This window comes from Equus przewalskii, chromosome 12 (genome assembly GCF_037783145.1).
Source record: "Equus przewalskii isolate Varuska chromosome 12, EquPr2, whole genome shotgun sequence".
Taxonomy (NCBI): Eukaryota; Metazoa; Chordata; class Mammalia; order Perissodactyla; family Equidae; genus Equus; species Equus przewalskii.
Window position 1 is genome coordinate 38,627,404 of NC_091842.1, and position 28,000 is coordinate 38,655,403.

The window sequence follows — 28,000 nt, forward strand, 5'->3', positions numbered from 1 at the left end:
TAGCCATGAGCCACATATGGCTACTGAGCCCTTGAAACGTAGCTGGTCCAAACTGAGGAGTGCGGTAAGTATAAAATGCACACTGGATTTCAAAGACTTAGTGTGGAAAAAAGAATGTAAAGTATCTCATTGATAATTTTTTATATTTAAACAGTATTTTGCATGTATTGGGTTAAATTAAACATATTATTAAAACTAATGTGACTTGCTTCTTTTTACTTTTTTAACATTGTTAGTAGAAAAATTTTAAATGACGTATGTGGTGGTCTCCCAGCTTCCTAACTGCTTCTCTTGGTCTAAACCATTCTCCACACAGCAATCAGAATGACTCTTTAAAATGTCACTTGAATCATAGACAGTTGAGTCTCATTATTAGTGGCAGTTATGTTCCATAAATTTGCACAAACCCTAGGGGAAATACAGGGTGCGGTTCCTGCCAGAGTCTAGTCCCACGTGCATCAACCAATTAATACACAATCACGTTTTATGAGGGTTTCTGTTTGAAGACGCCTTATTTAATGGATGTCGTTGATTCTGTAACACTGAACGCAAGGCCAACAGCACCGTAACTCATGCCTGTACGAAGCTTTTCTAACACGTAGCCTTCTTGTGCTTAGGAACACTGGACAGCGCTTCAGCACTATGCTCGAGGGCCATTTAAAACAACAAAATCACCAACCAAAAGCACAAAAATGCGAAAAATATCCCACTAAATACCCACAAAAATGACACTTGTTTACAGCATGAGAGCTGAAACAAGAAGGCAGAGTGTCGCCTTATTCAGTCTCAGCTGAAAACGTGCACATCATGAGACCCAAACCTGTCCCATTCTGCGCACGTCCACAGGCTGGACAGCGCCCAAACTCAAACGCGGCGGGGCGGAAGGAAGGGGCGCCTCCCACGACGCCCTGCCGCCGGCGGGGCCGGGCAGGAGAGCTCACGGGGGCCTTCCTCGTCTTCCAGTCACTTCTTCACGTGACAAAACAGGCCCCGGGCCCTTCCACGTGCCCCGCTGGGCCGAAGCGTCTCCGCTGCCCCTGACGTCACCAGGGCTCCTCCGGGGCCGCTGCGAGGCCCGCCCCGGCGCTGACCTCACGGCCCCGCCCCTCGCCGTGACGCCACAGGCTTCGGCCCCGCTCCAAAGCCTACCCGCCTCCTTCTGACAGACGCGCGACGGCGACCTGCGGAGTCGGCCGTTCCTGCTGCCGCGGCCGCCGTGGGTGCCGCGGCGACGGTGAGTCGCCTCGGCCATTCGAGACGGCTTCCCGCGGAGCCCCCCGGAGCCCCGCGGAGGGGGACTGGGCGCTCGCGGCCCTCGAGGGAGGGGATGACCTCGGACCGCGGAGCCCCTCCCTCCCCCGCCCGCGGCGCCCGCGCGGTGCATGCTGGCGCTGTAGTTCCCCGGGCCCACACCGCGCGCCTCGGGCGTGGGGACGGACTACTTCTCCCAGAGGCCTCTGGGCGGGCGAGCGGGGGGCGGTGTGCGTGCAAAGTCCCGCTGGGCTGAGGGTCTCGTCCTCCGATCGCCTGCACCCTACTTGTCTTGGCGTTCGCTCGGCCCTGGGCGCCTGGGCTCTCGAGGTAAAGGGACCCCGGGGGCGGCGCAGCGGGCCCGTCGCCTCCTCCTGGGACGCTGATACAATCCAGAACAGCCCTGGGGGTTTTGACGTCGTACCGTCGCTGGGTTGGCCGGCCACCCGCGGGGCTGCGGGGACAGCTTAGCCTGGTCCGGGCGGGCGCCGGGGCCCGGTGCGCGGGTGCTATCGGCCCGCTCCTCGGGTCCCGCTTATCACACCTGCCACATCTTCTGTAGGAAAGGTTGGGGAAATACCATCTCTGGTTTCTGCGGAGGCTGTTTCCTTAAGGAAAGGGAATCGGGAGGAGAGTCCCGGCGACAGAGAAGCCCCTGCTGCGCTGCATGATGACCTTGGCAGGCCCGAGGGGCCCCGCGCGGCTCTCCCTCCCCCTACCCGCTCCGCTTGCCAACATCTGTCAATCCCTGTGCGCGCGGCACATGCCGGGCCAAGTGGGGAGGCGGTGACCTGGTCTGGCTTTGGGCCCAGCTTCATGCCATCGAGGACCTTGGTATAGTTGAACTCACGGCGTCATGCGAGCCCGGGTTTGGGCACTTGACTTGTTTATGGGTGTGTTTCTGTTTTCCCCTAAATGTTCTCACGAGGCCTCTCAACAGGTGTCAGGTAAGGATTGAGCCCCTGTAAGTTTCTCCACACGTAGGCCGAAAATCCTCTGCATCACAATCACCCGGGCCCTTGTTAAAAGGGTCGACTCCTGGGGCCTACCCCCCCGAGGTTCTGATTCAGCAGTTATGGAACGTGGTCCGGGACTCTCTATTTAATAAGTTCCCCAGATAATTCTCCCGCACACTTGGGGATGCGAACCTCTGTCCTAAAGCGAGGAGGATGGAGGACCTCGGGCATAACATTTATACCAGTTTTTAACCTATTCTGGAGCCTGCTGCCGGGGAGGGCACCGCCTAGGCGGGTGTCACCTCTCTCCTTGGTACTTTGTTCCTTCCCTCAGGGCGAATCTGAGAGTTGGGTGGGGAGAGGCATGGCAGCTCTGCCTTGCCCTCTGCCTCAACATTTAATTATGACAAATTTCAAACATATTAGAAAAGTTGAAGAAATTTTACAGGGAATACCCATAGAATACCACCTAGAATGTGCAACATTTCATTGTGCCTTATCATAAATCTAACCATCCAACAGTCCATCTTGTTTTTTTGTTTATGTGTGTCAAAGTAAGTTGCGAACATCAGTCTGTGTCCCTCCCAAATAGTTAATCGTGCATATAATTGCGTAGTCTTAGGATTCTTCTTGCTTATTGTTTTTTAACTAACAGAAGCCCTGGGTATTTGCAACTCTCTGCCTGTCTCCTATCCCTGAGGAGCGGGAGGTTTTTCTGTAGGATGGGCCTCTGGAACCAGGAACGAGCTTTCTGTGGGCTCTTACAAGATTTGAAAACAGCAGGACGTGGTTCTAGAATCACCCTAAGAGCAGGAATATGGAACGTGTGACATAGAATAACATTTCAGGGAACAAAACTGTTTTGAGGGGGAGCTAATGGAATGTGTCCTGATAGCCAGGTTGCCTCAGCAGATCGTGTTGGCAATAATCAATGTAAGTCACCAGCTTGCACGTTCTCTCTCGGCTCTTTATACTATAAGCTTGCCCAGTTTGACCCTGCTGGTTCAGTTTTCTAAAGCTTTAGGGGAACAGGGCTGCATAACCCAGCTGACAAGCTTTGAGTCCCTTGGGCCCAGGTACTTTGTTCCATAGCCACAAACAGCAACCCCTAACCCTGTTCAGTTGTCTGAGAGGGAGAGAAGAGAAGAGTGAAGAGGCATCTCCGCTTTCAGAAACACCATTCAAAGGGCATGCACATATTTTTACTCGTAGAGGACACAGGGTAGTGTGGCAGTTAAAGTCATGGCATCTTAGATTGATGTTTCTGTCTTTATGTGGAGGAAGGCAGTTGTGCTGGTGAGAAGGCAGCGTGCAATGGGAGCTCTGCAGAGAATGTTGGCCCTTAGTGGGGAGGAGAGAGGAGGAGAGTCAGGCTGGCAGTGGTGGCGTGAGGTTTATTGTGCCTCCACAAGGGGACTTGAAGACAGAGTGCACAGAATGGAAATGTGCAGGTTTCCGTCTCCTGGTCTCTGCATAGTCAGGGCTCTCTCAGACACGTCTCCTGGGACGGGGTGGAGGCTGCCTTGCAATTTAGTGCTGCAGAGGAGTGGGGCACCTGGCTTTGTGGCCTGTGGCCGAGCCCCTCCCTTGAGAGGGCCACTCACCCAGGGAGAAGCAGGTCCGGTCACTCCTGAGCCTGCAGCCTCACTACCTCTCCAACACTGAGAGTCATCAGGCTCTGGTGCTAGTGGGGGGGTCCTGGGACCAGTACTTCCTAGACTGGGCAGACCACGCTGGAGGCCTTTCTGTCACTTTCAAGCTGTGTGACAAAGCATTTGCCCTCCCAGAGCCTCCCTTGCCTCATCTGTGATAGGTGAAGAGCAACACCCAGGCCAGATGAAGACCTGTGTCCCCTGTAAGTGCTGAAAAGATGAGGGTCCCCTAATATTAGACAAGAACAGCCCATGCAGTGCAGGGTAGGGGAGTCCACTGACATTCTCACTCTTTCCATGAAAGCTGTTGAGATGCGTTTTTGGTAACGTCAGGTCATGTTTCCAGAAAACATTTCTCATCACCTTTTTGGTGCTTCTGATCTGTGGGTTCTGTGAGCCCCTGCATGATCTGTCTACTGGATGACCCAGCTCCATCTCTTCTTAGCACAAGGAGGTGTCATGAGGGTCCAGTAAAAACTGCGAATGTGCTGGATACATAATGTGCTCATAAGTGTTGATTCAGTCTGAATTCAGATCTAGTCGAATGTCTGCACTTCCCCTTCAAGGAGAAGTAGAGGCCAGGGAAGGTGGACGGCGGTGGAAGCGTGGACAGGTTTCCTTGGGTGGGGTTCGAGGAGAATCCTAGCCCCTCAGCGCTTCGGGAAGAAGCGAGCTGGTTGTCTCTGTTCTAATTAACGTTAAGAGCAGTAGCCTGACAAGTTGGGGAACAGCAGGAATAGATTTCATTGGCGGTGTGTGCCCTTCGTGTGTGCTTTGTGCCCACTGACAGTGCTCTCCCCTGTGTTCTGTAGCCGCAGCAGCCGTGGGGGCAGCCCAGGTTTCTGTCTCACAGCTGAGGAAGCAGCTGGAGTGACTGAGTGGCTTGTCCATGGGTGCTGAATAATGGCCGAGCAGGGCTCCAAACCCAGCTCTCCTGCAACAGCAGGGACTGAAGGGAGCGAGGCTGAGGGGAAGCTGGGCTCTCCCGGCCCCATCGTGAAAGCTGCCCCATGGAGTTGAGCCAAGAAAGGGGTTTTTTCCTGACTGGATTTTTAGCCATAAATGAAGACACTTTCATCAGGAAGCTGGTGGACTCCATCTCGGCCGAGGCTGTGTTCTGGCCCCATGGCTGTGGGTGGTGGGCATTTGGGTTAGGAATAGCATAGGAAGCCTTGTCAAGTTAACCCCAAACCTCACGGACTCACCTATTCAACCAGCCTGTGCCAGGTGCTGATCAGGGCCCCAGGGATCTGAGTGGGAGAGTCCCACTGTTTTCCAGCGGGGCGATGAGTGAGGGCCAAGGAAACCCTGGCAGATTACAAGAAAGGCTCAGGTTTGCTGGACAGAGGGTGGGAGAGTGTTTGGAGCCTGAGGGAAGGGTCTATGAAAAGGTCCTTGGGTGGGGGTGGGGGTGAGGTTTGGTTGGTTTGGAGAAGGGTGAGGTACAGTCTGGGGTGGGTAGAGCAGTGTGGTAGAGAGATCTGGAACGCTGGGGCAGGTGTGGACTTTTCCCCTTAAACCTTGACCAGTAGATGAGATAGTGGATCTGAGAGCTTTTGGAACGATGGCATTAACAGTACTTGCTGACAGGTCAAGGCGTAAGGGGCAGAGAAAAGTCTGGAATGCCCTCAGACATCCATCTTCGTAACTGGGGTACTGCTAACTGAAACACGGCCTATGGGATGGGGAAGAGAGCTCCTGCCCACAGTACCAGCCGATATTTGATATGCTGCTGGGGGCTGTGGAGAGACCTGCCCCAGGCACCACCCCTGCCCTCTAGGGGCTGCCGGTCTGACCCGGTAGGCTGGCCCTTGACAACAGCCTCTGTTTCCCCCCTGCTCTTAGTGACTGTTGCCCCAGGCTTGGAATGCCTTGCTTGCCTTCCTGGAGGGCCTGCCTAGGGCCCACCCAGTCCCTGAAGCTTCCCCAGTGCCCCAGCCCACAGACCACCCTTTCCCCTACCAGAATACCTTATGTCATAGATTCTCATTGGGGTTTTGCTCAGTATGTTTTATAAATTCTGCAGTGTGGGCTGGTTTCCCAGCTGGATCTTCGGTTCCCTGAGGGCAGGGACCATGAGGTGAGTGACTTCCATAGAGGGTCCATAAAATGTTGGCTAAATTACGGAGTCAAGAATCTTAAGTATTCTTGAAAGAAAGAAAAAAAGAAAGAAAAAAAACTTGGATAGTGGGTTTTGCTGAATAAAACTGGCTTATCCTAGAACTGGAAGAATTCTGCGCTGCTCCAGGTGAGAGGGCCTCCTGTGACCACTTCTCAGCTCTCGGACTCCCAGGCATTCTATATTGCCTGAGGCTCACGCCTCAGTTTCTGCCCCCATGTAGGCAAGCTCAGGTTACCTGTGTTTATCTGCTTTGCCTGGGGAGCGTGTGGGACACATGGTGACCCATTTCTCTGTGGCTCCAGTCAAACTGGCCCTAAAGAAACGGTGCCTGTGGAGGTGGGAGCTAAGTAGTATAGGGTTCCCCACGCCCCACAGCGGCCTCTTGATAACAGGACTTTGGGGGACCCACATTGGTGCACCAGGCATAGTGCAGGAAGTGGAGAAGTGTGGGACAACCTGATCTCCCAAGCCCTCCATCTCACTCGGAGTGAAAGTGGATGTTCTTCAGTGGCCAGAGGACCTGGCCCTCCTCCCCTCGCTGCCTCTTCAGCCTCTCTGTCCTCGGCTCCTCACACTTGCTGGGCACCCACTCTGCCCCAGCCACCAGCCCCGGGCTGTGTGGACACACTCCAGGCCTCTGCACTTAACCTCTTCTTGCCTGGACCTGTTTTCCACAGCTGTGTACATGGCTCGCTCCTCACATCCATCCAGTCTTTGCCTGAATGTTCCCTGCTCAGAGAAACCCTTCCTACTTAAAACGGCAGCCCCGCGGCACTCCCCTCCCTGCTCTTTGTTCCTCCATGGCATGCCTCACCATCTGATGCCTTACATATTTTACCTATTTCTGTGTTTTACAGCCCACCCCCCCACCGGAATGTAAGCTCCATTAAGACAGACGTTTCCCCATCTTCAGGACCTAGGAAAGTGCCTGACGCTAGTGCGTGCTCCGTATTTATGTGTTGAATAAAATTGCATGCTGTGCCTGCATTTCAGCTGTCCCATTTTTCTGTGGCTGGTAAAGTCCTGAGGTGTAGGGACCATGGTCTGTGTGCGCCCTGTCACTCCCTGAAGCGCGGGGACTAAAGTTTGAATACAGAGTTGAACTCCCAGGTGAACATTCAGTGGTAGGTCCTAAAGTCAGCTGGTAGAGCAGAGACTTCATGGTCCAGCTGCCCTGTGAAGTCCTCCAGTTGCCTGTGAGCTGGGAGTTCAGAGACACTCGCTACGAAAGGAGACAACATGCACACTCCATGTCCCCTTCCCCTCCTGAGCCCTGCCCTCACCGTGAGGCAGGGAGACTGGTCAGCTCACTTCACTTATTTCTCTTTTTTTGTTCTGGGTACAGTGAAGGCCATGTAAACTCATGATAGAATTCCACTGTGTGAAGCACTTTGTGGGCAGTGTAAGATCCTGCTCAAGCATGTTTTGAGAAAGATTTTGGAGAATGTGTGAGGAAAGAGCCAGGGCTGGGACAGGTGCAGTGGAAGGAGCAGTGGGCGGGAGTCAGGACTTGTCTCCCAGCAGCTGGGCCAGGCTCTGGGTCAGGGTGTGGCCGAGGGCGGACGCTGAGTGTCTTGCCCACAGTTATCTCCCGCCCTGCACCCGGTCCTGCCTGTGGTGGGGGCTTAGTAAACGTTTGAAGACTAAATGAACATCCATCTGCTGAGACTTTGGACTTCGTGATCTCTAATGACATTTCAGGCCTGAAAGGTGGTCTCCAGTGGTGTGAATCATAGAGAAATACATGCATGACCAAAAGTAAGGCAACCCTAGATATCACATGCGCTCCCATTTTTCCCAAGGAGAAGATCCAGAATAATGCTTCTCTCCCAACTGGCACAAGTGAACTCTTCAGGTCAGATGTCCTTTTAGAGTGATAGGAATTTAAACTTCCATCTGCTGTATGTTCGTGTCATGTAATTTAGAATACTGATGAGATTTCTTCCCCACTCACGTTTCCCAGAGCACTTTTGTTCCCGTTCTTCCCTTTCACCTTTGTGGACACTGTGTCCTTGTCATGGATGCCAGACCCACGTGATGATCACTGCAGGTGGTCTGAGCGCCCCTGGTTACAGGGACCCATCCAGTGGAGAGTGTATCCCTGGCCTGTTGTGTTTTCTCCGGGTTTCTCCATCAGTCCTGTAACACAGCTTCTTCCCATGTGCCCTTTAAAGGGGCGTTTATGGCAACGTCCAACCATTGCAATTATGGGGTCTCACCCCAGGAATGATTACTAATCTGCTACATGTCTACTGTCTTTTGGCTTTTTTCTTTTAACTGATTCCATCCAGGTGACCTCTAGAAGCACGTCACGCTGGCACTGACTGCAGTGAACGTCCTTCACCCAGCAGTGCTTTGTTCAAAACAATGGAGAGAAGGCCCTGTAATAGGAGGGATTTAAATGATGCAGACACTCCATTACTATTCAGAGTGAAAATGAGGGGGACTCTTGTATATATTCAGGTATATACAGGAACTCCAAGCAAGAGAAGGCAGAAAAGCAAAGCCATTCTCTTGGGAGCGTAGAGGTTTGCTGCCTCCCATGGAATGGGGGGACTTGGGTAAGGCCTGGCTACAGGCTGAGCTCCTCTCCTGGGCCAGCGAGACCAGGAGGCATTTGTGTCCAAAATAAGACTCCCAGCTGGGTGGCCATGACTGTAGTGGCCATGTGGCTTGGCTGCACTTAAGGGCCTCTCGCTTTTTCCTAGATCAAGGTGGTACGTCTTGATCTCAGATAACTGATTAAAACAGTCACTCCAAAGACTGTTCTGTGTCAGCTCTGTGAAGGCAGAGATAAAGATTTTTTCTTTTCAGGCCTCCGTTTTGATTGCCTGAGTGATGGTTCTTTAGACTCGTGGCATTTCTAAAATTAGTCAGCCTTTTAGTTCCCAAGTCCTGCCTGTCCGACAGGTACAGATGATTTGCTTATTCACTGGTGGTTGCAGCTGTATCTGTTTGGCTCCTCATTCCCCTCCTGTCCATACTTTCTCCTTCTGTGCCAACAGTGGAACACGCAGAAACCAAGCCCCTGAGCCCTGTCCTGCCTGGGGCCAGCTCCGAGGGCTGGAGATCGCTGGACAACAAGTTGGAGGCCTGGGCTATACTCCCAGTGCCAGCTCCAGCTAGTGGCCTTGGGCAACCCAGTAACCTCACTGGTCTTAGTTTTAGCATGTCTACTGGGATTTTTTTACCTACCCTCCTCTGCCCGGAGACCCTCTGCTGGCTTTCCAGGCAGTTCTCTGAGACTAGACCACCTTGGATGGCCTTTACATTCCGACTTTCCGGATCTAGACCCTCAATTTTCCTGGAGCACTGGGAAGGTGACCTCCTATAGAGAACTGACTCATGCTACCACAGTCATGTGAGACCGATGTAAAGACCATAACGCCAGCTTATGAGAGGAAAACTAACAAACAGTCTAGTCCTTGGGTTTGCTACTTGGAGCATTTCTTTTCCTATAGGCAGGACTAGATTATAGTCAGAGGCACCTTTCTGGACTAAGAAGGAATACACATAAATTTAACACAATTATATGAGCATGTTGAGGAAGAAACCAATCAAAGGAGCTGCCCATCCCAGAAAAACTAGAAACTACACGTAAATAAAAAGTTTCTGGGGCTGGCCTGGTGGCACAGCGGTTAAGTTCACATGTTCCGCTTCTCGGCAGCCCGGGGTTCACTCGTTCGGATCCCGGGTGCAGACATGGCACCGCTTGGCAAGCCATGCTGTGGTAGGCGTCTCACATATAAAGTAGAGGAAGATGGGCACGGATGTTAGCTCAGGACCAGTCTTCCTCAGCAAAAAGAGGAGGATTGGCAGTAGTTAGCTCAGGGCTAATCTTCCTCAAAAAGAAAAAAAACGTTTCTGTATGTGTGTTTATATATAAACAAATCCAAAATCTCACTACCCAGAGAAAACCCTTCTGAACATGTGGTGTGTAATGTATATGTAAATACACACTTTTAAAGTAGAATCGCACTATACATACTGCTTTTATGTTCCTTCTTCATTCAGTGCTGTATCAAGACCATCTCTCTATGTCAATAAAAATAGATGTATATTATTTTGGGGGGGCAAATACAGTTAAATTGTGTAAGTAAACCAGATGGGTAAGCAGTCCCTTTGGTTGACCATCAAGAATTGATACATGTCAACATGTTTGCATGTGAATCTTTGCTCATGTGTTCATTTATCTGTAGGAGAAATGCCTCGAAGTGGAATTTATGAGTCAAAAAGAACATACAAATAGCAAAACTGTCCTCCCGAAAAGTCATGTTACGTGCTCCGCTGTGGCCCAGGTGCTGCTGAGGCTGTCACAGGAGACAGAGTGGTTTGCCAGGGCTTGACAGGAATTCTGCATGATGTGAACTGTATGATTCTTATTGTCATCATCATCACAGTTCCTAGAAATCATACTACTTTTTAGTTTAGAACCTTTCTTTGAGTCCTGCCTTGTTGATGTTGCTTGTGATAAGAGCAACCAATGTATTCTCTTTCTTTCTTTTTTTCCTGTCAGATTGTGTACTTGCCTTCTCATGCTCTGTTTGCATCTCTATAAATACAAGTAAGGAAAACAATTTTTTGTGTTTATTGAACACTGTGACAGGTTCGGAGCTGTGTGATCTTCATATACGAGTCATTTATGCCTTATCACAAATCTGTGTGTCAGGGGTGGCTGCTGCCATTTCACGGATGAGAAAACAGAGACTCTGGAAAGTTAGGTGGCCAGATGGCTAGCATGGAACCTAGTGCCTGGGCACCAGTAGGTGAGGATTCTGCCCTTCCAGCTTGGCCTGTGACATCAGGGCTCAAGCCTCCCCGTGGAACAGCACGGGCGATGGCATCTGGGGCCACTGGCTTAGGCTAATCTACTTGCTCTGTTGAGACATGATACTGACCAAGGAGGAGTGTGCAGGGCTGGATGGGAGGAGAGCAGACAGATGGGAAAACCACGTCTGCTTTCTGGTCCTTTCTGTGTCTTAACTTTAGCTTGTTTTGAAGTGTTTAGAATTCCCAAGGCATTATGTACATCCATGTTCAAGTGTAAAAATAAATGGTTCACAGCCCCCAGTGATGCTATGTGAGGGAGGAATTGTCTCTCTAGTCCTGCCTCCATTAATAAGGACAATGGAAAATGGGCTGCATTCAGGATTTCCCAGTCCTGCAAGTGCTGGAACTTGGCAGTTTGAGGGTCTGCGCAGCGAGCCTGTGGCCTCCACACTGGCAGAGGTGGTGTGAGCTAGAGAAGCCGTCTTTGGGAAGTCCGTAATGGGAGCTTGTCAATTATGGGCCACTTATTTACGTACCTTCAGGCCTGAGTAGTGCTATATATTTTTAATGACACTTGTTTTCCTTCCTTGTTAATAATTAACTGGAAATTTACCAATCACAAGTAAATTCTGGCTACAGTGATTTGAGAATTGCTGGAAAACTAGCACTTCCGTATCTCTGATTATTTGGATCAGGTCTGGCTTCATTTACTAGGAAACACAAAGTAACAAGTTCATTTGCTTCTCTCTCACGTGGCAGATATGGGAGGTGGTCAGTTCAGTGCTGGAATGGTGTCTCCATGGTCATTCAGGGCCTGAGCACCTTTGGTCAGCCTTAGTACGACTTCCATTCCCAAGGGCACCTTATGGTCAAGCATGGCTGCTAGAGCTGTCACATCCATATTCCAGGCAGCAGGCAGGAGGTCAAAGGTCCATCTCCTGGCTGAGGTGGCTCCCCTTTTAACACCTTCCCACAAGTTTGTACCTCACTCTGCTTATGACTCATTGGCCAGAGCTTAGTCACGTGGTCACAGGTGACTGCAAGAAGGGCTGGGAATGTCTTACAAAGACACTGCTGCCCGGAATAAAAATGGGATTCTGTCTTCTAGATGGGGAAGCTGAGGCTCAGAGAGATTAAGTAACTTGTCCAGGGTCATACACTCCGTTGGTGATGGGGGGGCACCACTCCGTGGAGAAGGGCAGGGGTGCTGCTGCCAGGGTGCTGTGGGCTGCTTGGCCCTGTGGTCCTTGTCCTGTCTCTTGGCCCACATCCTCCATGGGGATCTGTGGTCTGTGAGCTCTGGTGAAGCAGCCCTTTGGACTGAGTCCCTCTGAAGGAGTCCTGAGGTTGGGCACGGGTTCCAGGAGGCTATCTAGTCACTACCAGCAGGTGCAGCCTCCATCATTAGGCCTTGTGTCTTACTGTTCCTGCCGCAGTCCCCCATCCCCTCCTTTGCCTGCTGGTCTCTAACTCGGCCTCCTCCTCTTGGCTTACTTGGAGAGAGGTTCCCTGACCCCCAGAATGGGCCGATCTTTCTGTACTTTCACAGTGCCCTAGACTTTGCTGTACATCATTGGTCACACTTTGTAATTAGGTTTGGGGGTTTTGGTGTGATTATTTAATGCCTGTCTCCCCCACTCAATGTAAGCTTCTGGAAGGCAGGGACCACGCCTCTCACTCCCTGCCACTCCCCCAGCCTGTACCCAACAGAGTCGATGCTACACAACTATCAGCATGAACAGACAGTTGGCTATTCCCAGAGGAACCACCATACCCTCTTCTAGGGCTTCTGTTGAGTGGCCACCACATATACTGTTCTTAAGCCCACTCCTGGGGACTTGAGAGAACAGGACAGTACGTGGCATTGCCCAGGGAGTCATTGGCCATCCCTGGCAAATAAGTCCCCCGTCATAAGGACACCTCACACTGCATGGTCCTTCATGTCTTATCCACATCTGTGTCTCAGTTCTCATGCAGCTTCCAAGGTGGGCAGGTGGAGTACGGACGATGAAGTTACCTGTGGACCAGGCCTCCCTGGGAAGGGGCATGTCCCATTGGGCCTGCATGCTCGGCAGGGGCTGAGTGTGCCCCCCTCCCCATATCTCCCCATATCCTGGAGACCCAGGGGACCCAGGAGAGTGTTTGGCTTTCACCCTGGGTCTCTGCCCCTCCCAGAGCAGTGGGCGCCTCCTTTGTTCAGCAGATGGGAGGCTGTAGGAGAGGCACAAAGCTGCCTTTCAGTTTCCCCAGCAAAGCCCCAAGCCCTGCTCCTGGCCAGATGCCTGGAACCTGCCTCCTGGGGACAGGGGAGCCCCTCTGAGGCCAGCTGGCATCCTGGTGCCACGGCTGCTGGGAGGGTGAGCTCCTGGGGGACAGGCAGGGAACAGGCCAGCCTGGCCCTGGGAAATATGGCCCTGCAGCTTGTTGCCCAGCCACCTCCCTACCACCAGTGTCTTGGGTGGACGCCCAGGGTTTCTGGGCAGAGTGCCCTTCCCAGGGGCGTTACTGACCGTGCAGCTCCAAGGCAGCCGCCTGTAAGGAGAGATGGCCCTTTAGGAGGATTGCTAATACAGATCTTCCTCGACTTACGATGGGGTTACGTCCTGATAAACCCATCCTTAAGTTGAAAATATTAAGTAAAAAATGCATTGAACACACCAAACCTACTGAACATCATAGCTTAGCCGAGCCCACCTTAAATGTGCTCAGACATCTACATTAGCCTACAGTTGGGCAAAATCATCTAACACAAAGCCTATTTTATAATAATGTGATGAATGTCTCATGTAATTCATCGAATAGTGCACTGAAAGTGAAAACCGGAAGCTGTCTGGGTACAGAATGGTTGTCAGTGGGTCAGTCCTTCACCCTCGTGACCGCAGGCCTGACTGGGAGCTGTGGCTTGCTGCCGCTGCCCAGCATCATGGGAGAGGATCGGACCACATTCGCTAGCCCAGGAAAAGATCAAAGTTCAAAATTGGAAGTGTGGTTTCCGCTGAATGCGTGTTGCTTTTGCACCATCCTAAAGTCAGAAATCAGAAGTCGAATCATCATAAGTCGGGAACCCTCTGTATCTCTTCTTTCCAGAAGTTGTCTCAGGAATCCCACAGAGCAGGTGGCCTCAGCTTGGCTGTGCTGCGGATGAACTCTGCCGGGCTGAGCCGCTCGGGCTGGGTTTCATTATGAGTCCCCGGGACCCTGTGGGGAGTACACACCAGGTTCCCTGATGTTGTGGGAGCAGAAGCTGCCATGGCAGAGGAGTTGGTGTCTGTTGTGTTTTCCTTGCTCTTGGAAGTTGTTCAAAATAAAGGATGATACTAGCAGGTGCCATTTATTCAGTGTTCTTGTGTGTTAGGCCCTAAGCTACTGCTCTGGGCATTTTGCATACACTGTTTATTTTAAAGTTTGCTCCAACCCCAAGAGGTAGGCATGATTACCCCCATTTACAAGTGAAACAGGCTCAGTGAGGTCACATATCTAGTAAATGGTTGAGCTGGGTCTGACTAGTCTGATGCTTCCTTGAAAGCCTTGCACGTTGCAGCAAGCACATCCCTGGGGCAGGGCCTTGGTGCAACAACAGCTGGCTTGGACTCACCAGGACGGACCACTCTCAGTCTTGGAACTCAGTCCTCTGGGCTGCCTCACTCTGCTTTGCCTGCAGCCACCCTCTTACAGTCCAGGGGTTCCCCTAGCACAGCGGTTCTCGAAAGGTGATGTGCAGTCTCTTGGAGGCTTCCTGAGACCTTCCAGGGGGCGGAAGGGCAGAACTGTTTTTATATCAACAGTAAGACGTTGTGAGTTGTATTGCCTTTTTTCATTGTGTTGGCATTTGCGTTGGTGGTGCAGAAGCAATGGGGAGGGAAACTACTGCTGGAGTTAGCTTGACTCAAACCATACTAGTCGTTGTTGTAATTGTGTTCACCACACACACATGCCAGTTTCACTTAAGAAAAAGCAATAATGGGCCCAGCTTGGTGGTGTAGTGGTTAAGTTCTCGTGCTCCACCTTGGCAGCCTGGGGTCTGTAGGTTGAGATCCCAGGTGCAGACCTACACACCACTCATTAAGCCATACTGTGGCAGCATCCCACATATAAAATAGAGGATGATTGGCACAGATGTTAGCTCAGCAGTAATCTTCCTCAAGCAAAAAGAGGAAGATTGGCAATAGATGTTCACTCAGGGCCAATCTTCCTTGGCAAAAAAAAAGAAAAGAAAAGAAAAGAAAAAGCAGTAAAAATGATAACTCTATTAAATCTTGACCCTTGAGTACACATCTTTTTAATATTCGGTAATGAAATATGAGGCACACATAAAGCACACACACATGAAGTATGATGGATGCCACAAGGAAAAGCACAACATGTACAGTTGTTTGAGTTGTGAGCTCAACTACCTTTTTTTGTGAAGCTCCATATTTACTTAAAAGAATAACTGACACACAAACTCTGGGTATTCAGACTTGAGGAGTTAGCAGATGTTTTCTTGAAAATAAGCAAAGTGAGCCTGCTGCTTCAGGAAAACAACTGACCTCTTGTTTTTGTATATGTTGCCAATGATAAATTTCTTATCCTATTTGTTGCCCATGATAAAATTTGTGCTTTCAAATGAAAATTAGTTAGAATTTTGGAAAACTTCTGTCACTGTAAGCTTGCCAAACTTCTGATGAGACTGGTGGTGATACTAATGATGTGATTTTTCTGAGGGGATATATTATTTAATGAGATGTGTTAAATTGCTAGATCTACCTGATCAGGGCTCATAATCGTGAACCAGTATTTTCCAAATGACCCATGCATGATGTTACAAAAGATCCATCCTAAAAGCAAGGTAGCCCAATGAATTTTATTGTAACAGAGTAGGGAAAATTCATTGGTAAGGATTCAGATTGTCTATCACACTTGAAACTACCACTTGTCAAGTGTGGGTGTAGTATCGAAGACTAGCCACAGTTCTCTGCAAAGACTATTCAGATCCCCCTCCCTTTTCCAACCACTTATCTGTGGGAGCTGGATTCCCATTACCTGCTTCACCCACAACAACCTATCACAACAGATTGGATGGAGAAGCAGAGATGAGAAGCTAGCCGTCTTCTCTTAAGCCAGACATGAAAAACATTTGCAAGAATGTAAAGCAATGGCAGTCTTCTCATGAAATTTGTTTTGGAAAGTAGTTATTTTAAAAAGTTATTTATGTTAACATATAATGAGTTTATTGTTATTTTTAATCAATTAATAAATACTTTTTTAAATTCCTCATTTTTGACTTCTAATATGGTAAGTATTGATAGATATAATCCACAAAAACAGAATCTTTTTGGAGTCCTCAACAGTCGAGTGTAAAGGGGTCCTGAGACCAAAAAGTTTGAGAACCACTGCTCTAGCAGACCCTCAGGGAAACTAATGTCAGAGAGTCCTCCTTCTGGGCACCGTCGTCTCCCTCCATCTCTTCCTCATCCCCCTTGCTCATTGTCAGTCCTCCTGGAGTGCCCACTGTGCACAGATGGCTTTCAGCTTCAGACTGCCCCTCCCCGCCCTCTGAGTCAGTGCTTTCCTCCGGAAGGGGGTGTTGGTGTACTTCCTCAAGAGGTCCTTTCTGGGGTGGGAGAGACCTGGGGCGGGGGCAGGGTTGGTACCCCTTTGGGTGTGTGCAGGACAGTTTAGCCTGCAGAATCGAGTTTGCAGCAGTGGCTGTAGCCAGTGAGCAGTATATCCTGCTGGCCCGGGCCCGGACCCACCCAGCTCCCACAGGGAGCCTGCCTGGCCGGCTTGGGCTGCTGCCAGTTGGCCAGCTTTGGCCCTGGACCAACAGCAGTGCTCCGCAGTGAATGATGAATAGTTGGGAGCAGAGCAGAATGCCAGAGGCATTTCTCAGGGCCCAGAGGTCTTGTTCTTTCAACTCCTCTTGGAAGTGGGGAGACCCAGAGGGAAGCAGCTGAAATTGGCACACCAGGAGGCAGAGACCCATCCCCTCTTCCTGACCAGAGTCAAAGCTGCGCGTCACTGACCTATCCTGAAATTGTATTCTTTTCAAATTTTTTTTATTTTTAGTTATGCAAGTAATATACAAATACCTTCTGGTTGTTTTAAAAAAAAAAAGTATAATGAAGGAAAGCCTTGCCTCGCTGGACTGTGGCTGCCATGCTTCAATCCCAGGGGCAACGATCTTGGTCTGGGGTGTTTCTTTCTCGTCTCTTTCATTTATATCTGTGTACACACAAAGAGAAACATCCAGGGCCAGCCCTGATGGCCTAGTGGTTAAAGTTCAGCGTGCTTTGCTTCGGCAGCCTGGATTAGGTTCCCAGGTGTGGAACCACACCACTCATCTGTCAGTAGCCATGCTGTGGTGGCAGCTCACATAAAAAGAGGAAGATTGGCAACAGATGTTAGCTCAGGGCCAATCTCCCAGCAAAAAACCAAACAAACAAACAACAGAAATATCCAGATCTGAGTGGGTTTTGTTTTTTGAGATATAGTTCACATACCATAATCCACATATCATATAATTCACATACCATATAATTCACAGTCATAATCCACCCGTTTAAAGTGCAGTTTAGTGGGTTTGGTATGTTCACCAATTTTGCAACCATCACCACTGTCTAATTCAAGAGTATATTCATCACCCCGGTAGATGTGTTTTTTGACCCTAAAGTGTTCCCTTCTTCTGCATAGCAAGTCTGCCAGATACTGGGCATGTGCCAGGCCTGGGGTTTTAGTCCCAGATCCCCAGGAAGACTGAGGCTCAGGGAGGGTCTTGACTCCCCATAGGAATCAAGGCCAGGGCTGTCTGACTCCAGAGCTCCACACTTTGCCTGGTTCCCCTGTTTTCCATTAACTGGCAGACAAATCCTTGCCCCTCAGAGAATGGGAGAGGGGGCTGGGGTCTCGGGTTCTTGCCATCCTGACTCCACATTGGAAGACTGTGTGTTCTTTCCTTGCAGCTGTCACATTCCTCCTGGCTGCTTAGAGTATTGTGTGGGATGCAGACAGGGCCTGGGATTGGTGGGGTTGGAGTTGGGGTGGGTGGAGGGCATTGAGGCAGTTTTGCTTGGTTTCATGGCCCCATACCCTAACACCCACAGTGGGCATCTCAGAATGTCGTTTTCATCCTCTTACCTGGGAAAACCCTCACCTGGCCCCTCCTAGAGCTCATCCAGAGAAGAAGCAAGAGCTGCTCTGTGTGTCTGAGGCCTGATCAGTCTCTGCGATGTGGCTGAAGACAGAGCTGTGTCGAGGGGCTGAAGCTGGGCTTCCAACTTAGGGATATGGAGCAGAAGTTTCCACTCTAGAATGGATCCACAGTGAGCGCTGAGAAGGCCCAGGATCTGCAGTGGCTGCTGATCCAGCCCAAACAGCAGGTGACACTCAGGATTCCACTGGGCTGAGGAGGGAAGCTGTGGGTGTGGCTTTGCAGAAAGCGCCTGGCTCTGTACCTGGGAGAACTGTGTCCTGCCCCCGGAAACCCCCAGCACCTGCTACCCTCGGGAAGGTGACACTGTAGCAGGGAGGGGGCAGGTGGTGCGTCCACAGACAGACAGACGTGGAGACGTACTTCATCTCACTTTAGAATGACTGGAATAATTCCCTCCTATGTAAAGAGCATGGTGGATACTAGGCTGTATTGTTGTGGGCATGGGCCAGATCGGGCCTCAAGGGACACGTGTAGGCCCGCTCTCTTCTCTCCCCTGTAGGAGTCCCAGAGACCACTCAGGGCCTCTGGCTCCTGGATACACTCCCTGGGGCCTCACTGTCCCCTGTGGCAGGCTGTGGCCCTTTCCATTCGACAGGTTTTCTTGCAGATCCTCTGAAGGAAACAGGCCTGGCATATGAATGAGAGTGAACAGCATGGGAAAGCTGCGGACTTCACAAGTCTTGAGCCTTCGAACTCAGCCACCTGCCCCTTGCAGCCTCCCTGCCCTGGCAAAGGTCAGGATCATTCCAGGACAGTCCTCCACTTGAAAATGCAGTTGAGGGGACTTTGATCTCCTTTGTCAGTTTGACCCTTGAGGCCTCTGTGACAGGATGCCATCCAGTAAACCAGCTTCCGCCCTGCACACATTTCTGGATACTACTTAGTTCCAGGCCAGACTTCCAGCTTCTGGAAAGCAGCTCTGCCTCCCCAAGAGCCCGTGGCTTCTAAAGTAAGAGCTGTCGAGGCTGGGACGGCGGCACATCCCTTTTATCCAGAGCTAAGTGGAAATTCCCCAGCGTTCCTAAAACTGTGCCTGAAAACAGGTAAACAGGAATTTAAGGCTCAGAGGAAGTCCTTGAAAACACTTAAAACTGTGACTGTAAGGCCGTAGGACCCAGGTGTGCAACTGAGCCGTGTTTACTTTCTCTAAAATGGAGGTGCTCAAAGGGCTGCCCTGTCCGCTGGTCTGATGACTGAGTTCATACTTGCTCAGGACACAGCACAGTGTAGCCCCCACAGCAAGCACCCAGGGAATGTTACCTGATTCTCACGATGGTGTCAAGATTACTACTTCTCTAGGTCCTGATTCAGTAATGTCTCTGGGACCTCTGCAACCCCGCAAAGTTTGGAAGAGAAGTATGTTCCTAAAATGTACCACCTGCCCTCGTGGCCTGTGTTGGGGGTGACTGTTGCTACACGTCATTGAACCTCTGACAGGTGTGCCAGCACTGTTACGCTGTTACATGACTTCATTTAAGAATTTTAATTCTCATTTAATGTGCTTTGGGTCACTGAGAACATCTCCTCCCCAACGCTCTTGGATGAGTTGGGATGAGCGAGGCGCTCATGAAACCTGTGGCAGAGTGGATTCTGAGCTCTGAGGCCCTGGGTGCCCTGTTTTTGTGCCCTCACACCTGTGCCGCTGCAGCTCGGCACCTTGTTGGCTGGCCAGCTGCTGAGCTGTCAGCTGCATCTCTAACTCTGTTCTCAGAGAATTTATCTGTATTTTATTATTATTTTACTAGGTAATACTTCCGCATCCACAAAATCCAGAGTGTAAAGGGGTGCACTGTGTAAAGTCTCTGGGTCCCCAGAGGAGCTCCTGTTTGGTTTATGATAAACTTAGGAAGCTTTCATACAATTCCCTATTTATTCACAATTCAGAGCTACAAAATCTAAACAGGAGGCTGACAGGCCTGTCTTGGGTTTCCAGGGCTGCAAATTGACTTTATTGAACTCCCAGGACCCCAGGCCTCCCTCTCCTCTGTTGGGAACTGCAAACCCATGGGTCTTTCGGCCCCATCCTTAGCCTCTTGTAGCTGCCACTCTGGCTCCTGCCCAACAGCCAAGTTGCTGGAGCTGTGATCTCAGATTCCACATTTGCATTTGTAGCCTAATTTGAGCAGTGTGCATTTTTACTGGAAAACTGTTTGGCTTTTGGACATGCGACTTTTTCAAATGATTATTGCATTCTTGGAGTTTTTATCACACCTCAAATAACATAGTTTTGTGGGAATGCATATTTGGTTTTATATTGAGAGGTGCTGGGGGGACCTGGCGTTTGAATTCCAAAAATCTTCACAAGCCATTTTTCAGAAACCTGCCTCCTTCATATTGATGGATAGGTGCTAGGTGCAGAGGGGAGGGGAGGAGACAGAGAGAGGAGCAGCAGGGCCCCATGGCCCAAAGGAAGGGGCAGGAGCAGGTGGTGGTGCAGTCAGCACCTGGAGTGGAAGTGTCCTGTGCATGTTCTGGGTGTCCATGTGGTCTGCGGCAGTGCCCGCTCTAGGCACAGAAGACAGCTTAGAGTTGGGTAGACACCAAGGGGAGGCCTCTGCCCTGTGTGCAGGGCTTGTACCGTCATTATGATGGTGGAATTTGAAAAGTAGAATTATCATGCTCTAGGAGACAACGGAATTAGATCTAGTGATTTTGATGAAAAGGCAGGCCACACCTGCATCCTCAGAGGTGGCGCATGTGCGTGCACACTCCCTGGACATGGAGGGCCCCGGAGACCCAAGCTAGTTCCTTTTAGAACCTGAAGGTGCTCAAGCGACTCACCAAGCACAAGGCAGCTTTTCTTCCTGGCCTGCTCAGAGTGTCCCAAGGCCTGGCTGGTTCCCTGGTGAGCCAGGGCTTGGAGGTGGACAGCAGTGCCACTCCAGAGGCATCCCAGGTGGGCAAGGGATGGGAGTTTGTGGCAGGTGCCGGCCCACGTTCTAACACTCAGCATATTACAGAGTTTTCCAGAGACTCAAGTGAAGCCTCTTGTGGAAGGCTGCCTTTTTCTCCCATTAGAAGGGCACCTGGTGGGCTGGCAGTGGCCTGAGATCGGCCCTGAGGGCCAGTGCACATAGCCAGTCCCACCTGGGGGGGGGGGGGACTTCTGTGACATCGTCCAGTGGCTATGGTGCTCCCTGTTCTTGACCTTGTGCTGTTGGAATTCACCTGCAGGTGAGGGGTTGGGGGCAGGAGAGTCATGCCAGGATTCTAGACTCAGGTCTGCCTCTAATATGCCACGTGACCTCGGACAAGTCTTTTATTGGCTGCTATGTCTTCAAAGGATTATTATAGGTAGCAACTCACAAGAGTGGGCATATAATTTATAAACACTTGGGAAGATGTTCTGCCTCATAGTGATCAAAGAAATAAAAGTAACCATGTGTCATTTTAACATTACAAATTAGTGATAATAGTAGTATCCAAAATTTGCACTGTAAATTGGCAGCATCCTTCACTAAAGGCATAAAATATCCATACTCTTTGACCTAATAATCTTACTTCTGAGATTATAATAATATAATAATTAATATAATAATCTCACTTGGGCAAGTTTAGCCCAAGGACATAATCCAAGAAAGGGAAAGAGCATTAGCAAAAGGTGTTCCCGGTTTTTTATGAAAGTAACAAGTAGCATTCTAAGTGCTTCTTGGTCAAGTGAATGGTGATGGGTCCGTTTGGAATATTAAAATTGATGGTCATGGGGTCTTGCAAGATGAGGATTATGTTAAAAGAATTTAAAACCATTTGTCACAGCAGCAATTATGATATAAAAATGCAAGTGCCTATGCATACAGACTGGCAGGGACATGCAGAGACGGGCTGCATTAGGGTGATGAGATTGGGCAATTTTGTTTTCCTTCAGTTTTTAAAATGAGGGTTTTTTTTTTTTTTAATTTTTTTGGGGTTTTTTTGAGGAAGATTAGCCCTGAGCTAACATCTGCTGCCAATCCTCCTCTTTTTTGCTGAGGAAGACTGGCCCTGAGGTAACATCCATGCCCATCTTCCTCTACTTTATATGTGGGACACCTACCACAGCATGGCTTGCCAAGCAGTGCCATGTCCACACCCGGGATCCAAACTGGCGAAACCCGGGCTACTGAAGTGGAACATGTGCACTTAACCACTGCGCCATCGGGCCAGCCCCAAGATGAGTTTTATTGATTATAATCCACATACCATATGATTTCCCCATGTAAAGTGTGCAATTTAGTGGGTTTTAGTATATTCACAAAATTGTGCAACCATTATTAGTTTTGGAACATTTTCATCACCACAGAAGAAAACTCCATACTCACGATTCTTTGTCTGCCCAGCCCCCAGCCCCTGGCATCCACTAATCTGTTTTCTGTCTCTATAGATTTGCCTGTTCTGGACTTTTCATATGAAGAATCACACAACATGTCTTTGTGTCTGGCTTCTTTCACTGAGCATAATGTTTTCAAGGTTCACTTCAGGTTGTAGCATGTGTCAGTACGTCATTCCTTTTCATGGCCAAATAATATTCCACTGTATGGCTAAGTACACGGTTTGTTTATCCATTTATCAGTTGATAAGACACTTGAGGGGCCTGCCCGGTGGCCGAGTGGTTAAGTTTGTGTACTCCACTTTGGCTGCCCAGGGTTTTGCCAGTTCAGATCCTGGGTGTCGCACCACTCATCAAGCCATGCTGACGCAGCGTCCCACATGCCACAACTAGGACCAACAACTAAAAATATACAACTGTGTACCTGGGGGCTTTGGGGAGAAAAAGGAAAAATAAAAAATCTTAAAAAAAAAAGAAAAAGACACTTGAGTTGTTTACACCTTTTGGCTATTATGAATAATGCTATGAACATTCTTCTACAAGTTTTTATGGGGACATGTTTTCAGTTCTCTTGGGTACATAGCTAGGAGCAGAATTACTGGGGCACCATTTAACATCCCCCCACAGCCATGTGTGAGGGTTCCCGTTTCTCTACATACTTGTTACCGTCTTTCATGCTAGCCATCCTAGTGGCCATGAAATGGCACCTCGTTTGGGTTTTGATTTACATTTTCCTTTTGGCTAACGATATTCAGCCTCTTTTCATGTGCTTATTGGGCATGTGTTTATCTTTGAAGAAGTGTCTATTCAGATCCTTTGCCCATCTTTTAACTGGGTTGTCTTTTTATTTATGAGTTAGAAGAGTTCTTTATATATATATATTTTAAATATATGTATATAAAAATATATCTATAAAAATATTTTCTTTTGGTGAGGAAGATTGGTCCTGAGCTAACACCTGTTGCCAATCTCCCTCTTTTTTGCTTGAGGAAGATCATCACTGAGCTAACGTCTGCGCCAATCTTCCTCTATTTTGTATGTGGGTTGCCACCAGGGTTTGATGAGCAGTGTACGTCTGCACCTGGGATCCAAACCTGCAAACCCTGGGCCACAGCAGCAGCATGAGAACTTAACCACTATGCCACTGGGCCAGCCCCCTTTATATATTCTAAATAGAAGTCCCTTAGCAGATACATGATTTGTAAAAATTTTCTTCCATTCTGTAGGTTGTCTTTCCATTTTCTTGATGGTGTCCTTTGAAGTACAAGTCTTTTTTTTTGAGGAAGATTAGCCCTGAGTGAACATCTGTGTCCTATCTTTCTCTATTTTATATGTGGGACGCCTGCCACAGCATGACTTGATGAGTGGTGTGTAGGTCCACGCCCGGGATCCAGACTGGCGAACCCCAGGCTGCCAAAGCAGAGCGCGCAAACTTAACCGCTACATCACCAGGCTGGCCCCTGAAGTACAAGTTTTTAGTTTTGATAAAATCAAATTTATCTTTTTAGTCTTTTGTTGACTCGATTTGGTCCCTCTGCCCCTTCCTGATTTGTTAAATATTTAAACTTACGGACCCCAGGCAGTTCTGAACTTAACACTGGGGGGCTCTAGGAGGGAGCTACACTAGGAGAGTTGCTTTTACTGTGTATCTTTTTGCACTGTTTAGATTCTTTTTCTAGTTCATATTATTTTATTTCAGTTAAAAAAAAAAAGAGTCCCACTGGAAAATGCTACTAATTTTTAGCCTTTTATGATGCTGAATAGAGTGAAAGGAAGCGCCTTACTAATGGGGATAGAACACAGACCCAGGGGCAGGAACGTCGCCTGGTTGCCCTGCTTCTCACCCATTGCCCAGCAGCAGGCGCTCAGTGAACCCTGTGAAAGAAATGAGGAAGTGTTTCACTTGACAGACACCATCTTCTTCCTTCCCACACCATCCACTCCTCAACAAAAGCAAAGAGGTGCCCAGCTGGCTTTAGTTGCCACCATGGAGCTACCAGGAGACAGCAGCTGTGAGAAGGGGAAGGGGGAGCTGACTGGGTAGAGATGCAGGATGGTGCTGTGTTGGGCGGTGGCGGGAGCGTGGCTGCGTTGGGGCCAGGTGCCCAGGGCCAGCTCTTCCCTGGTGCTGAGGGCACTGCCTGTTGTTCTCCCCCTCAAATAGCTCCCCAGAGCCCTGAGTGACTGTCCAGACCAGCACTGCAAGGAGCCTCACCTGCCTACCTCCTGAGGACCTGGGATTGAGGTAAAAAGTCTCCCAGATCCCCTCCCGCAAGCCCACCACAGTGCCTTGGCGCTGCCTAAGTAGGAGAGGACCAGTGGCCAAGCTGCCCTGTGGGGAGCCTGAGATGAGGTTCCCAAGCTACCAGTGGGGGGCTCACCTTCCCAGGTTCTGTCCTCGCAGGGCTGCCCTCACCCTCTGGCTTTCATACAGGAAGTGCAGGTAACCACAGGTTGGTAGCTTCTTGAGAGGTGTGGAGGATGGTGGCTCTGGGCTGGAGTACTCCCAGCAGTGGTGGGACATCTCCAGGGCCTAGAGGGAGCCTGGTGACCGCTCTCCCAAAGGAACTGGTCCCAGCCCATCAGCCCTGCTCCGTCCAGAGCGTGGAGATTTACGTGGAGGAGAGTAAAAGGTGACATGAGCCCGAGGGCAGGGGATACCTGCGGCAAGAGCCACAGTAGGCCCTATGTGCTTGGGCTCAGCAGAGGCAGCTCTGAGGACTGTCAACACCTTGTGCAACAACCTCTCAACACAGACCAATGCCCAACTGCCTAGTAGCGGGGCTGGGAGCTTAGTTCACGTTTGGGTATTCCCTTCAGGTCCAGGAAAAGTGGTGAAGATGTCGAACGAGCCACCCCCTCCTTATCCTGGAGGCCCCACAGCCCCCCTTCTGGAGGAGAAAAGTGGAGCCCCGACCACCCCAGGTAGGGTTCACTGCTCCTAGTGGTCCCATCCCTTGACTGTCCCAGCTGCTAGAAGCCAGTGCCTGGAACAGCCCTCCCACCCACAGGGCAGCTGGGGCCCTCTGAGCTTCCTCTCCCTACCTCTCTGTCCAGGCCGCACCTCCCCAGCTGTGATGCAGCCCCCACCGGGCATGTCGCTGCCCCCTGCAGACATTGGTCCCCCACCCTATGAGCCTCCGGGTCACCCAATGCCTCAACCTGGCTTCATCCCCCCACATGTGAATGCAGATGGCACCTACATGCCTCCAGGTAAGTTGGGAAGAGATCTGAGGGGAGCGCAGACGGCTGCTGAGCCCAGCACCCAGTGCATCACCTGGGCTGCTGTCCAGCCTTTGTTGCTGGCGGCTAGCCCGTCTGCACGGTTATTTACTGTAGGGGCAGAGGGGCTGATTGTGGGCATGTTAAGGTGTCCTAGAAGAAGACACTGTTGTGCAGGGGCTGTGGGTGAGCCAGAGCAGCCCCAGACCCTGCCTGGAGGAAGGCTGGCTCCTGGGAAGGCCCCTCTGGCAGTGGCGGGTGCTTCAGGAGCCTCTCCTTGCCAGGAGTTACACAGGCCAGAGAGGGGCCCAGGGCTCTTGCACAGGCAGCCCCGGGCTAGGTGGGCTGGTCTGTGGCACTCCAGTGCAGGACCTGACGCTGGTAGGGAGGAGAGTCTTGTGGGTCTGAGAGGGACTGGTGAGCGGTAAGGCTTTCCCTCCTGTGGTAGCCCTGCCTGTCAGAGTCAAGGGAGCAAGCGCATCAAGCTGAGACTAAGGAGAGGAGAGATCAGGCCTTGTTGTCAGCTCTCTGCCATGTCTGGCTGGGCCAAGTAGCCTCTCTGTCTTGGTCCCCATGAGGCTGGGACCAGGAAGGGCTGAGAGAATGTGGATGATCACTTGGCCCAGGTCCTCATCCCTGAGGCCTCACCCTGCATCCTGGGTGCTGGGGGCCTTAGGGGTTTGTGCTCACCTCTCACATGGGGCAGATGGCAAGCAAGTGACCTGTCTTTGCTCCGTCTTCTGTGCCGTTCCAGGTTTTTACCCTCCTCCAGGCCCCCACCCACCCATGGGCTACTACCCACCAGGGCCCTACCCACCAGGGCCCTACCCTGGCCCTGGGGGCCACACAGCCACAGTCCTGGTCCCTTCAGGGGCTGCCACCACGGTGACAGTGCTGCAGGGAGAGATCTTTGAGGGCGCACCTGTGCAGACGGTGTGTCCCCACTGCCAGCAGGCCATCACCACCAAGATCTCCTATGAGATTGGTCTGATGAACTTCGTGCTGGGCTTCTTCTGCTGCTTCATGGGGTAGGTGGTGTGGGTGCTCGCAGGGTGGGGGCCTCACCTACCCACCACCATGCTGGAATAGGCCCGGGCCCTCAGCACCTTCCCTTCAGGCTTTCCCGTGTCTCCCTGTCTCTGATGCAGGTGTGATTTGGGCTGCTGCTTGATCCCTTGCCTCATCAACGACTTCAAGGATGTGACGCACACGTGCCCCAGCTGCAAAGCCTACATCTACACGTACAAGCGCCTGTGCTAACGGAGCTGGGACAGGACTCCCCGCTGTCAGTCTGGTCCCCTGTGCTTCACTCCCTGCGCTCAGTGGCTTACTTCCCTGCTCACACTTGGGGGTGGAAGCCGTTCCACCGGTCCCCTGGAAGTCTTGTCTTCTTCGCCTTGCCCTTCCCTGAGCATCTGACTCTTCTGGCAGAAATTCTGTTGGATTTAAGGCCAAGGGTCAGCGAGTGGCAGGGGGATGGCACTGAGCTTGTGTGTTGCTGGTTTGCTTGGTGTTTGTGATCAGGAAGATAAGCTGGGAAGGCTTTCCTCGCACGGTCTCCCTGCTGGGGTCTCATTCCTCCATTTCTGTATGAAGTACAGGTTTGGTCCTGACTCTCCCTGGGACCCAAAGCAGCCAGAGCAGTGGCTGGTTCCCCGGACTTGGGGCCTGCAGCAGAGCTGTGCCTGTAGCCACAGTCGTTTCTGATCTGCTGGGCTGAAAGCAAGGCAGTGGACTCAAGCATGACAGGGTCATAAGGCCTGGGTTTCTTTCTCAAGTGCTAGAGGCATGATAGGAGGAATGACCCTGACCCTCAGAACTCTTAGGAACACTTAACACATTGTCCAAGTGCCCAGGAGACACCTGGGGTAAGACAGAGAGATCAGCACACCTATAGGTCATGGGGTAAGTGATTGGGCCCTGTCTTGCCAAGAAGGGACTTGCCTCTGGCCCCTGCCCAGCTCCCTTTCTGGCCACACCTCTGTGAACCCATTTTTGCCGGGTCCAAAAAGAATGCCCAGGAGCCTAGCCCATCTGTCTATACCATGTCCTTGCTGTGTGTGGGTGCGACCTCTGCTCTGTAGCTAGTGTGCCCTAGCTGGGATCAGAGATGGCAGAGAGGAGGGGCCTCCTTGTGGGCGCACTCAAATTTGCAGTGTGTTCCCCATGGATCCTCTTTCCAGTAAATGTGGGGCCTTTCGCCCTGGCTGACTCATTGTCTCTGTGCTTGCTCCAGCAGCAGGCGCTGTGGCACTGGACTGGGGACAGGCTGGGGATGAGGAACGAGCAGCCACAAGTAGCGGAAGTGCCCTGGTGGACACCAGCCCTGCCCTGGGCCTGAGCCCACATAGTCTTTATTTCCTGAATGGTTTGTCTGTGAACTTGCCACGTAGACTGCTGTATCCTGCTGCCACCCCTTTCCTGGTCTCGCACTGCCACTGCATGGCCTCCTGTCACTGTGAATTGTGGCCGGTCTCAGTTTGTAGTTTCTCATTAAATTGGCCCTTTCACTCCCCCGCCCTGGGCCTC

At 50.9% G+C, this 28,000-nt stretch overlaps 2 protein-coding genes across 19 annotated transcripts in view; one reads left to right on the forward strand and one right to left on the reverse strand.

Moving 5' to 3' along the window:
* C12H16orf96 (chromosome 12 C16orf96 homolog) overlaps positions 1 to 1,358 on the reverse strand; it is a 54,670-nt gene extending 53,312 nt beyond the window's left edge. For 8 of the 9 annotated variants that reach the window (XR_011524919.1, XR_011524920.1, XR_011524918.1 and 5 more), the window contains exon 1: positions 1,150 to 1,358. The gene's annotated coding sequence lies outside the window, so the exon portion shown is untranslated. The remainder of the gene's footprint in view (positions 1 to 1,149) is intronic. The other variant, XM_070568585.1, reaches the window with a different exon arrangement.
* On the forward strand, positions 867 to 27,990 carry CDIP1 (cell death inducing p53 target 1). 10 transcript variants are annotated; one of them, XM_008524744.2, is made up of 8 exons: positions 962 to 1,234; positions 17,898 to 18,109; positions 18,551 to 18,677; positions 24,414 to 24,494; positions 25,070 to 25,174; positions 25,307 to 25,462; positions 26,226 to 26,499; positions 26,620 to 27,990. In XM_008524744.2, exons 5-8 carry the CDS (start codon positions 25,090 to 25,092, stop codon positions 26,729 to 26,731), a joined length of 627 nt encoding a protein of 208 aa, XP_008522966.1. In that variant the 5' UTR covers positions 962 to 1,234; positions 17,898 to 18,109; positions 18,551 to 18,677; positions 24,414 to 24,494; positions 25,070 to 25,089; the 3' UTR covers positions 26,732 to 27,990. The 10 variants fall into 10 exon arrangements, with proteins under 10 accessions (XP_008522964.1, XP_008522966.1, XP_008522970.1 ...); XM_070568595.1 differs by having other exon boundaries at positions 1,118 to 1,234; positions 18,539 to 18,677; XM_070568594.1 differs by lacking the exon at positions 962 to 1,234 and adding an exon at positions 1,404 to 1,581 and having other exon boundaries at positions 18,539 to 18,677.
* The last annotated feature ends 10 nt before the right edge of the window (positions 27,991 to 28,000 follow it).